The 12,747-nt window shown below is 38.1% G+C and overlaps 1 protein-coding gene across 5 annotated transcripts in view; it reads left to right on the forward strand.

Annotated features, from left to right (window-relative positions):
* Positions 1-12,747, forward strand: part of NBN (nibrin) — a 62,086-nt gene that overhangs the window by 28,523 nt on the left and 20,816 nt on the right. For all 5 annotated transcript variants that reach the window (XM_077876314.1, XM_077876315.1, XM_077876317.1 and 2 more), the window contains exons 9-11: positions 6,279-6,405; positions 8,411-8,686; positions 10,420-10,846. In XM_077876314.1, coding sequence (XP_077732440.1) covers positions 6,279-6,405; positions 8,411-8,686; positions 10,420-10,846 — 830 coding nt within the window. The remainder of the gene's footprint in view (positions 1-6,278; positions 6,406-8,410; positions 8,687-10,419; positions 10,847-12,747) is intronic.

The raw sequence follows: 12,747 nt of genomic DNA on the forward strand, positions 1-12,747 counted from the left end.
TTCTCTAGTTTTTAGGGTATAGATCCTTTACCTGTTTGGTTAGGTTTATTCCTAGGTTTCTTATGCTTTTAGGTGCAATTGTAAATGGGATTGACTCCTTAATTTCTCTTTCTCAGTCTCATTGTTAGTGTAGAGAAATGCCACTGACTTCTGAGCATTGATTTTGTATCCTGCCACACTGCCGAATTGCTCTATGAGTTCTAGCAATCTTGGGGTGGAGACTTTTGGGTTTTCTATGTACAGTATCATGTCATCTGCGAAGAGGGAGAGTTTGACTTCTTCTTTGCCAATTTGTTTTTTGTTTTGTTTTGGTTTGGTTTTTTTTTTTTAGTTTTTATTTATTTATGATAGTCACAGAGAGAGAGAGAGAGAGGCAGAGACACAGGCAGAGGGAGAAACAGGCTCCATGCACCGGGAGCCCGACGTGGGATTCAATCCTGGGTTTCCAGAATCGCGCCCTGGGCCAAAGGCAGGCGCCAAACCGCTGCGCCACCCAAGGATCCTCCCTTCTTTGCCAATTTGAATGCCTTTTATGTCTTTTTGTTGCCTGATTGCTGAGGCTAGGACTTCCAGTACTATGTTGAATAGCAGTGGTGAGAGTGGACATCCCTGTCTTGTTCCTGATCTTAGGGGAAAGGCTCCCAGTGCTTCCCCATTGAGAATGATATTTGCTGTGGGCTTTTCATAGATGGCTTTTAAGATGTCGAGGAATGTTCCCTCTATCCCTACACTCTGAAGAGTTTTGATCAGGAATGGATGCTGTATTTTGTCAAATGCTTTCTCTGCATCTAATGAGAGGATCATATGGTTCTTGGTTTTTCTCTTGCTGATATGATGAATCACATTGATTGTTTTACGGGTGTTGAACCAGCCTTGCATCCCGAGGATAAATCCCACTTGGTCATGGTGAATAATTTTCTTAATGTACTGTTGGATCCTATTGGCTAGTATCTTGTTGAGAATTTTTGCATCTGTGTTCATCAGGGATATTGGTCTGTAATTCTCCTTTTTGGTGGGGTCTTTGTCTAGTTTTGGAATTAAGGTGATGCTGGCCTCATAGAACGAGTTTGGAAGTACTCCATCTCTTTCTATCTTTCCGAACAGCTTTAGTAGAATAGGTATGGTTTCTTCTTTAAATGTTTGATAGAATTCCCCTGGGAAGCCATCTGGCCCCGGACTTTTATGTCTTGGGCGGTTTTTGGTGACTGCTTCAATTTCCTCCCTGGTTATTGGCCTGTTCAGGTTTTCTATTTCTTCCTGTTCCAGTTTTGGTAGTTTGTGGTTTTCCAGGAATGCATCCATTTCTTCTAGATGGCCTAATTTATTGGCGTATAGCTGTTCATAATATGTTTTTAAAATCGTTTGTATTTCCTTGGTGTTGGTGGTGATCTCTCCTTTCTCATTCATGATTTTATTAATTTAAGTCTTTTCTCTCTTCTTTTTAATAAGGCTGGCTAATGGTTCATCTGTCTTATTAATTCTTTCAAAGAACCAACTCCTGGTTTTGTTGATCTGTTCCACAGTTATTCTGGTCTCTATTTCATTGAGTTCTGCTCGAATCTTTATTAATTCTCTTCTTCTGCTGGGTGTAGGATCTATTTGCTGTTTTTTCTCCAGCTCCTTTAGGTGCAAAGTTCACTTTTGTATTTGAGTTCTCAGTTTTTGGATGGATGCTTGTATTGCGATGTATTTCCCCCTCAGGACTGCTTTTGCTGTATCCCAAAGATTTTGAAAGGTTGTATCTTCATTCTCATTAGTTTCCATGAATCTTTTTAATTCTTCTCTAATTTCCTGATTGACCCTTTCATCTTTTAGCAGGATGGTCCTTAACCTCCACGTGTTTGAAATCCTTCCAAACTTCTTGTTGTGATTTAGTTCTAATTTCAAAGCATTATGGTCTGAAAATATGCAGGGCCGATCCCAACCTTTTGGTATCGGTTAAGACCTGATTTGTGACCCACTATATGGTCTATTCTTGAGAAATTCCATGTGCACGTGGGAAGAATGTGTTTTCAGTTGCATTTGGATATAAAGTTCTGTAGATATCTGTGAAATCCATCTGGTCCAGTGTATCATTTAAAGCTATCGTTTCTTTGGAGATGTTGTGCTTAGAAGACCTGTCGATTGTAGAAAGCGCTACGTTCAAATCACCAAGTGTAAGTGTATTATTATCTAAGTATTTCTTCACTTTGGTTATTAATTGATATACTTGTCAGCTCCCACATTCAGGGCATAAATATTGATGATTGTTAAATCCTCTTGTTGGATAGATCCTTTAAGTAGGATATAGTGTCCCTCTTCATCTCTTACTACAGTCTTCAGGATGAACTTTAATTTATCTGATATGAGGATGGCTACCCCTGGTTTCTTTTGAGGGTCATTTGAATGATAAATGGTTCTCCAACCTTTTATTTTCAGGCTGCAGGTGTCTTTATGTCTAAAATGAGTCTCTTGTAGATAGCAAAAAATGGGTCCTGCTTTTTTATCCAGTCTGAAACCCTGCGCCTTTTGATGGGGTCATTAAACCCATTCAAGTTCAGAGTTACTATTGAAAGATATGAATTTAGTGTCCTCATGATACCTATTCAGTCCCTGTTTTTGTAGATTGTTCCCTTGGACTTCCTCTTTCTTTTACAGAGTCCTCCTTAATATTTCTTGGAGAACTGGTTTGGAGGTCACATATTCTTTCAGTTCCTGCCTATCTTGGAAGCTCTTCATCTCTCCTTCTATTCTGAATGAGAGCCTTGCTGGATAGAGTATTCTTGGCTGCATGTTCTTCTCATTTAGGACCTTGAATATATCCTGCCAGCCCTTTCTGGCCTGCCAGGTCTCTGTGGAGAGGTCTGCTGTTAATCTAATATTTCTCCCCATAAAAGTTAGAGATTTCTTGTCTCTTGCTGCTTTAAGGATCTTCTCTCTATCTTTGTAATTTGTAAGCTTCACTATTAAATGTTGAGAGGTGTTGAGCGGTTTTTATTGATTTTAGGGGGGGGAATCTCTCTATTTCCTGGATCTGAATGCCTGTTTCCCTTCCCAGATTAGCAAAGTTATCAGCTACGATTTGTTCAAATACGTATTCTGGACCTCTATCCCTTTCAGTGCCCTTGGGAACCCCAATTAAACGTAGATTTTTCTTTTGAGGCTGTCATTTATTTCCCTTAACCTATCCTCATGATCTTTTAATTGTTTTTCTTTTTTTCCCTCAGTTTCCCTCTTTGCCATCAACTTGTCTTCTGTGTCACTCACTCGTTCTACCTCATTAACCCTCGTCGTTAGGACCTCTAGTTTGGATTGCATCTCATTTAATTGATTTTTAATTTCTGCCTGATTAGATCTAAATTCTGCAGTCCTAAAGTCCCTTGAGTCCTTTATGCTTTTTTCTAGAGCCACCAGTAGCTTTATAATTGTGCTTCTGAATTGGCTTTCTGATATTGAATTGTAATCCAAATTTTGTAACTCTGTGGGAGAGAGGACTGTTTCTGATTCTTTCTTTTGAGGTGAATTTTTCCTTCTAGTCATTTTGCTCAGTGCAGAGTGGCCAAAAACAAGTTGTATTGGGAAAAGGAGAAGAAGAGAGAAGAGAAAAAAAGAAAAGAAAAAGAAAAAAAAAAAAGAAGAAGAAGGAAAAAAAGAAGAAAAAAAAAGGGGGGGGGTGAGAAGCAAACAGAAAACAAAAAACACGGAGGAGTATCCTCTGATTCTATATACTGTAAATCCCTCGACTTCCCCTGGAACTTTGCAGTGCTGCTTGGTCAATAACTTGCTTTTCCCCTGTCCTTCTATCTAGCTGGTCTTCTGGGGGAGGGGCCTGCTGTGCTGATTCTCAGGTGTGAGCACCTGGGGGAGCTGCTCCGCCCCCTGCCTGGTGCAGGGCTTAGTGGGAGCTGTTTATCCTGTTTATCCTGTGAGGCCACTGTAAGGCTCAGTAGGGGTTGTTTATCGTGCAAGGCACCAGGAGGAACAACAACAGTGGCGACGGCCAGTTCTCCAGCCCGGGAGTCAGCTCCTGCAGTAAGTACGGCAGCTCCCAGTCCACAGGGGCCTGGATGCTCGGGGGGCGGGGCGCTGACCTGCACAGCTCGGGCCGCCTTTCCATCCAGGAAGGTTAGTGAAGCTCCTGCTTCTCTGGGATGGAGCCTTCCCTCCTGTCCTGGGGGCTCTTGCTGCACGGCCTTAGCCCAGCTCCTTGCGGGGTCCCTCCCCCTTGGATGCCTTTTGTTTCTTTATTCCCCCCCACCACCATCTTCCTACCTTGATAGAAGTGCGAACTGTGGCATTCCAGCTGTTCTCTCTTTAAATCTCAGGCCGAATTCATAGGTTTTCAGGATGATTTGAAAGTTATCTAGGTTAAGTTGGTGGGGACAGGTGACTTGGGGACCCTGCTCTTCCACCATCTTGCCCCCTCCCCCAAAATCAACATTTTTGTATGTTTTTCCACATACTCATTGGTGGGTCTATGTAGATTCCAAGTCCTCGACATCTGACTTCTAAACAGTTTTAGAATACAACCTGTTATGGGGGAATAGAGTAAATGCATGTCTCTCCCTGTCCTCTTCTCCCTCCTTGTTTCCTTCTTTCCATATTTGTTCATTTATAAGTTCAGCAAGCATTTGTTGAACATCTGTTATATTCCTATAATTATTCTAAATACTTGGAATAAAGAGATGAGCAAATCAAAGCCCTGCCCTTGTAGTATTTTAGCAAGGAGAACATTGTAAATCTTTTGTTGACAAATCATCCCTTTTCTGGGTCATTAGACTCAACTGATAGTTTCTTGTAGTGATAATAGAAGCATTTGTAATTACTACTTTTTGCAAACTTCTGTGCAAGCTGAAATGAATTCTAGGAATAGTATGTGTTTAAGGAAATGACTGTGAGCTTCTAAGGAGGTCATATAAGGAAAGTGGCAGAATTTGGAATCAGTAATAAACATCTAAGTAACTCCTATGTCATGAGTACCTACCAAGTGATGATTTAGCTTAGATACTTAGTAGCTGTCAACTTTTTAAAAAATTTTCAGTTAACAATTTAATTCCACTAACTTATATCTACCATGTCCCAAATGTTGTTCAGGAACTGCAGATTTAGAAATAAACACAAACCAGTTCCTATTCTCAAGGAGGTCCCAAGTCTAATAAGGGAAAGTAACAAGTAAATAAGTGTAGTATAAAGTGCTAGGGCTGCTGCTGCCGCCGCTGACAGCTAATACTTGCATTGTGCTTAGTGTGTTCGAAGCATTTTTCTAAGTGCTGTCCATGTATCAATTCATTTTGTCCTCAAAACAAAATGGTTCCAATTTAATGGATGAGGAAACTAAGGCTTAGAGAGGTTAAATAACTTAATGCAGGTCACATAGCTAGTGATGTTAAAAGTTCACAGAGTCATGTAAAGGGTGGTATGGAAACTGCGATGAAGGATCCAATACCTAATTCAGTGTTGGAGGTCCAGTGAAAGTATGCCAGAAGAGTGACACTTGAATTTAAGTTGCTATTCTAGTAAATAAAAAGATGAAGTAATCATTATGGTTTTCTGGAGTGGCCACAAAAAACTCTGTCTTCTTTTCTTACTTATTTTATTTTATTTTATTTTATTTTATTTTATTTTATTTTATTTTATTTTATTTTATTTTATTTTATTATTTTTTATTTTATTTATTTTATTTTATTTTATTTTATTTTATTATTTTATTTTTAAGATTTTATTTATTTATTCATGAGAGACACAGAGAGAGAGAGAGAGGCAGAGACAGAGGGAGGGAGAAGCAGGCTTCATGCAGGGAGCCGGACATGGGACTCAATCCCGGGTCTCCAGGATCACGACCTGGACTGAAGGCGGCGCTAAACTGCTGCGCCACTGGGGCTGCCTTTTGTCTTCTTTTCAAATAGTATTTCTTCAGAAAATGAAACTCACATTAATTTTTATTTCTGTCCATAGTGGAATAGATGATACTCTTTCTGTGTGGAAGAAATGGAATTTTTTGTCTTCTGACTTCAAGCATAATCTGAACTATAATCTGATTTTATTTTTAGGTTGACAATACTTCACAAAGAATTTGTTGTAGCTTTAAAATGATTTGATTTAGATGAACCCATTACAGATGCCGACAGGCTGCTTTCAGGCTATTTCATTATTTGTTGGTTTCACTGAGTGAAGAGAACTCTGTTCTATGTCACCTACTTAATTTCCTCAGCATGGCACAGTCTAACCATTTTAAGTGACAAAATAATGTCCATGTGTCTAGCAGTTGTAATTCTTTCTTTCACTTGTGTGATTTCCAGCATTGAAGATGACTCCAGGGCCAGGCCTTTCCCAAGGCATGTCAGTCAATGAAAAACTAATGCCAGGTGCCCCAGTGAATACCACAACGTGTGTAGCTGACACGGAATCAGAGCAAGCAGATACATGGTAAAACTTCACTGTTAACAAATCATTGTTATTCTGTATGTAAATGGTATATTCAAGATGTAAAGTCAGCGTCTCTCTCGATCAGATCAGCTCTTAGAAGATAAAGCTTGGGGAAAAAAATAAATAAATAAAAAAGATAAAGCATGGGATAATGGGATGCCAGGGAAAATAATATATTAGGTCAAGGATTAGGAAACTTTCTCTACAGGACCAGAGAGTAAATATTTTTAGCTTTGTGAGTCATTGATCTCTGTCACAGCTACTCAGCTTTGCCATTGTAGCATGAACACAGCCATAGGCAACATGTAAATGAATGTGTGGGGCTGTGTTCCAATAAAATTTAATTTACAAAAGCAAGTGGCAGGCCAGATTTGGCCTGTAAGCCATAGTTTGCTAACCCCTGTCTTAATGGTAGAGTTTTTTAGTTGTTCTTTACAAATTTATGTGGAAGACTGTAAAGAATTACACCAGTTTATTTGTGACTGTTTGTAGTAAGTTTGTGACAAGTTTGACACAAGTTTACACAAGTTTGTAGTAAGTTTGTACTATGATGTTGCCTTCTTCTGAATATTATTTATAACTTGGGAATACTTTCTATGTGTCTACCTGGTTATCTAAATAATGAATATTTCATAATGATAGTTTTCTAGTGGTTCTCTATATGAAGAGGTTTTTATTGTTCTTTGTTTTTTTTTTTAAAGAATTTATTTTATTTTTTATTTATTCATGAGAGACAGAGAGAGAGAGAGAGAGAGAGGCACAGACACAGGCAGAGGAAGAAGCAGGCTCCATGCAGGGAGCCGGATGTGGGACTCGATCCCGGGACTCCAGGATTAGGCCCTGGGCTGAAGGTGGCGCTAAACCGCGGAGCCACTGGGGCTGCCCTTGGGGGGGGGGGGGGGGCGTTTGAGCTAGGGTAGCTCATTTGTATTCCCTGGTATTTTTAAGGAAGTGTATTGTATTTTAAATAATATATAATGAATGATTCATATTGAAAAAATACTTGTGATATCACTATATTAAATCACACTTAAAATTTTAATACATCCTTTTTTTTTTTTTTATAGAGGCCAGGTGTAAGTTTTAAAGGAAACTATTAATGTTTTGAAAGTCACATGTATGACCACTTGTTTTTTGTGAAATAAGAATATTAAAGGCAGTTTATGTAACCATACATTGTGGAACTCTGTGTGTGTATGTGTGTGTGTATTTTAAATATTTTTCTGGTAGTATAGAGTTCTATTCCAGGGACTGCCATCTGGCTGAAATGTAACCACATCAATTCATCTATATTCCTGCCATCTGGTTGGAATATAGCCATATCAGTTCATCTGAATCTAAATTCATCTTATTTAGATCTAAATATCTCATTATATATGACGCTAGAATTGTAGGAGGTTGTTTTTTTCTGATTTTTCCTTTTTTAATAAAATTTTTCAGGAAAATAATTCTAAAATTTTAAACAGAGCAAAACTATCACCTAGTTTAATTTATAATAGAATTGATATCAATATAATTGATATTTCATGTCTGTATGGCAGTTTTTTGTTTTGTTTTATTTTAAAGATTTTATTTATTCACGAAAGACAGAGAGAGAGAGAGAGAGAGAGGCAGAGACACAGGCCGAGGGAGAAGCAGGCTCTCCGTGCAGGGAGCCCGACTTGGGACTCAATCCCGGGTCTCCAGGATCACGCCCTGGGCCGAAGGCAGATGCTCAACCGCTGAGCCACCCAGGGATCCCCTGAATGGCAGTTTTTTATAATAGAGTATGCCAGACATTGTGTGCTATGGGGGATGAAGAAGAGAAAGTTACCATTTTTCTTTAGGGAGCACTAATGTAAAAGGAGCAATTTTCTTGGGATAGTGACATATATTCCCTTAATTATTGTCTAAAAATTATGTTCTAAAGCTTTATCACATTCATACTATCTAGAGGACTGTGTTTCTAGATAAAAATTGCTAGAAGTTTGATTGTTTCACCTTGCATTCTTTTCTTCTGTTACAGTATGGATTTGAGTGAAAGACCTAAAGAAATTGAAATCTCCAAAGTGGAACAAAAATTCAGAATGCCTTCACAAGAAACATCCACTGTGAAGGACCCGCCCAGGATAAGCTCTGATGATAGTAAAGCAGTATCGAATGCTCTGGTTAGGATGAAAATCCCAACCTGTCAGCTTTCACCGACTAAATCCTCAGGTGTAAATAAAAGTAGAGATCACACTTCCCAGCAGCTGCAGACCAACTCCATCAAAAATTACTTTAAGCCTTCTATCAAAAAAAGGTATATTTTTAAATAACACCTCTCTGTATCTGTGGAAAATACTAATATAGTAGAATGGCACAGAGTGTGTTCTGCTTGAAGATGCTTTTGTGCAAAACTGACCCTTTGACCTCATTCCCTCTCGGAAATGTCCAAGTCTCCTCCTTCACTAAGGTCATGATAGAGTCTCTCTCATCCTTTTTTCTGCTCACCTTAAGCTTACCTGTTGTCTCACTTTGCTGCGCTTTTGGAGAAGAGCTTTCCCACACCTCAGTTCCTTCGCCTTCTCTCACTTCCTCTAGGACCATGCTTCCTCAGTTATTCTCTCATTTTCAAGCACTTTTAATTATTCTAGCCCCTTCTCGATTCAAAAGCTCTATCTTACTTTTACTTTTTTAAAACCTTCCCTGGACTTGGTTCTTTCCTCCAGCTACTGCCTCTTATCTTTCATACTCACAATTAAGCTTCTCAAAAAGGGAGGTTATTGTTATTGCTCCCATTTCCGTATGAAATATTTCTTAACCAGCAATATTTTGTCTCGACGTGATGTCCTTGAAAGTAGCCATTGACACAGTTGCCAGCTCTAGGGGTCTTTTGGTGCTTTTCAGCTCTTGAACCTTTCTTCTCCGAATGGTGTCTTGGTTTTTGTAGCAGTGGCCTCGCCTGGTTGTTTCGCCTCTCTGACTTTCCTCCTTCGAGGACTTCTTTCCTTTTTTCTACTGCTACTTTTTATGTGCTTTTTACTGTACCTTCAGAGTTTTCATGACTGTATTACAGATGATCAGTATTTTTGTCCGACCTTAACCTTTTAAGCTTCACTTCTACACTTCCACAGGAATTTTTTGCTGTTTTCCCAAATTATAGGCCTAAGGCTTTTCTCCTCTATCATTGAATATATGTTTTCTTTGTTAGTAGTTCATTTTGTCAGAATCTTTGACTCTTTCTCCTTTGCTCCCGCAAAACAGCAGTGTGATTATTTTCACTGTTTTATAAATTCCTCCCTTTCCATATTGTATTGCCAGCTCTCTAATTTAAACTCTGACCACCTGACTTACTACAAAAACCTCTTAGTCTGTCCAGTACCCTGGTAATAGATTAGTATTATTAAAGTATCACTTCGACTATTGCAATTTAACAAAAATTTAGTAAACATCTGGGAAGCAGAGATCCGTGTTTTTATGTTCTCTATGGACCTTAGTACAATTTAAATGAATAAAGTACTTATTCAGTACTTAGTGAATGAAACAGTATTATATAGAAAACTCTTAGTCATATATTCACATATTACTTGCAGTATATAGTCTGTACTGTATTTTGGATTTAACTACTCTTATGATCATGAATCTAGCTCTTACTAATCCATCAGGTTTTATTCCCAAGGTAACTTTTCCCTGCCTGCATTTTCCCTATATTGCAAAGTAAGCTACTCTTTCCTGGCAACAAGTGCTTTGTATTTTTGTATCTTTCTGCCTTTTCCTCTACATTGATTTATTAGCTACTGCTGCCTTAGCAGAGAAGATAGACCTCTCCCTATGGTTTTAGCCATTGGGTTGACAGTCCTACAAAAACATGAGTGTCCATATGAAGTTTGTGCCATTTTCAAATGTCCCATTTTTTAAATTTCCAATGATACTAATTAATAAAATCAAGAATACTGTGAATTAAATGGGGGGACTGAATATTGCCAAACCACAAAATCACTTAGCTGTGTTCATTTTGTTTTTGCTTTCTTCTCTTGTTTTTTAAATCTTAAGGGAAAGAGATGAAGAAAATCAAGAAATTTCTTCAGCCAAATCAGCAAGAATAGAAATGTCTTGTTCTCTTTTAGAACAAACACAATCTTCTACACCCTCAGTATGGGAAAATAAGGAGCAGCATCTATTTCAGAATAAGCCTCTGGAAAAGAAGCCAGATAATTTACTTACAGATAGAGATTTAAAGTCCACTGTGAAAAATCCTGCCAATAAATCTCTTTCTACAGAAAAAAGAAAGGAAATTGATGACTTTGCCATAGAAGATGAAGTATTAGATCAGTTATTCAAGAACACAAAACCAGAGCTAGAAACTGGAGTGAAAGTTCAGAAACAAGAGGAAGATGTCAGTATTAGAAAAAGGCCAAGATTGGATATAGAAACAAATGGCACTTTTGTTGAAGCAACACCGAAAACTAGTGAGATATCTGTAAGTAACATTTTTTAATGAGAAGCATTACAAATAGAAACTTTGAATGTTAAAAAGATATTTATGATGGTATAAGTACAATTTCCTTGAGGAAAAAGTTAATATCTTCAACACCTAATACTAAGTATAAGAATTTGTTGGTTGATAAGGTAAATACTAAAAATAGTGCTTCTTTGACAGTATATAATAAATGGCAAATAAAATTGTTACTCATGATTGTTTTAATAGATTTCCAGGCTATTCTGTTACTATACTATCAAACTTTTGGCCTTGATGGTAAGTATAGGATAAACCTTAATAGAGGAAACAGCACAGAAAAATGAAGAAAGTTAGTAAAACAAGCTATCCACTAAATAATTTTTTTCAGGTAAAATAGGTATAACATCACTAGGAATTTTTATTTTCATTTTGACTTTCAATATCCTATCCTGTTTTCCTGAAGGTTGATAATTTGTCTTACTACTTCAGATTATTTCCTATTTTTTGGATAAGTAAGTTGCCTACTGCCTTTAGAATAGTAAGTCATGAAGTGAAATCATGGACCACATGAAGTTAAAAGGTAATAATCTGATATTTTTTATAAGTCCATTAGCTCCACTCTCTTTCCTGTTGTGGTTATCCTCTCCTGTAAATGGCTACTACATAAGGACAGGACTAAGTAATAAGATAAGGATTAAGTGATTGGAAGGTATAGTGATTCAATAGGAATTTGTTGAGAATTTACTGTGTATCAAGCACTATAAATCTATTAACTAATGTTTTGAAAAAGCAAAGTATATGTCCTCTTTAGCAAAAATACCAGCATCTTCATATGAAGGAGGGAATCTTCATCATTTATTTCTTTTGAGTGAATCCTAAAAGCCCTTCTGTAGACCAGCTGCATCAGAATCAGCTAGTGAGCTTTTTTTTTTTTAAGATTATTTATTCATGAGAGACAGAGAGAGAGAGAGAGAGAGAGAGGCAGAGACACAGGCAGAGGGAGAAGCAGGCTCCATGCAGGGAGCCTGATGTGGGACTCGATCCCAGGATCACACCCTGGGCTGAAGGTGGCGCTAAACTGCTGAGCCACCCAGGCTGCCCTGGTGAGCTTTTTTATTTATTATTATTATTATTATTATTATTATTATTATTAATTTATTTATTTACTTATTTATTTATTTTTGTGAGCTTTTTAAAAAATGTGGATATGCAGACCCAAACCCCAAAGACCCTGATGCAATACATCCAGTTATTTTCCCAGAAAAAGTTTCCACGTTTCATGAGCTAAGAATTCCTTTTGCTGTCTTTAAAAATTCTAAACTCAGTAGCATAAAGTAGATGGGGTTATTTTTTTTCTATAGAAGAAACCCAGACGTAGGTAATCAAAGCTGCTCAGAAGTTCTGTGGTATTAATTTCTTAGGTGTCTGTTTTTCTCTGTACAAGGTGGTACCTCTAGCCATCACATCAACTTTCCAGGGAGGAAAAACAGAATGGAGAGGGGACAGGACAAAGGCTTTTCCACTTGAGTTCCTCCTCACTTTCTAAGGAGCTCTTTCAGAAACCCCACTTTGTAACTTTGGCTTTCGGCCAGAATTTAATCTTGGGCTGCACCACTCCCCATTCCTCACTTTTAGTCTACAAGAGAGTATGGGAAATGTTAAGCTTGGCACATTGCTGTCCCTAACAAACTGAGTATTAGTTAAGTAAGGAAGAAAGAGTGAATACTGAGATATCTTTTTTTTTTTAAAAGATTTTATTTATTTATTCATGAGAGACACAGAGGGAGAGAGAGAAGAGAGGCAGAGACACAGGCAGAGGGAGAAGCAGGCTCCACGCAGGGAGCCTGACATGGGACTCGATCCTGGGTCTCCAGGATTGCACCCTGGGCTGAAGTCGGTGCTAAACCACTGAGCCACCAGGG

Source organism: Canis aureus, chromosome 28 (assembly GCF_053574225.1).
Source record: "Canis aureus isolate CA01 chromosome 28, VMU_Caureus_v.1.0, whole genome shotgun sequence".
Taxonomy (NCBI): Eukaryota; Metazoa; Chordata; class Mammalia; order Carnivora; family Canidae; genus Canis; species Canis aureus.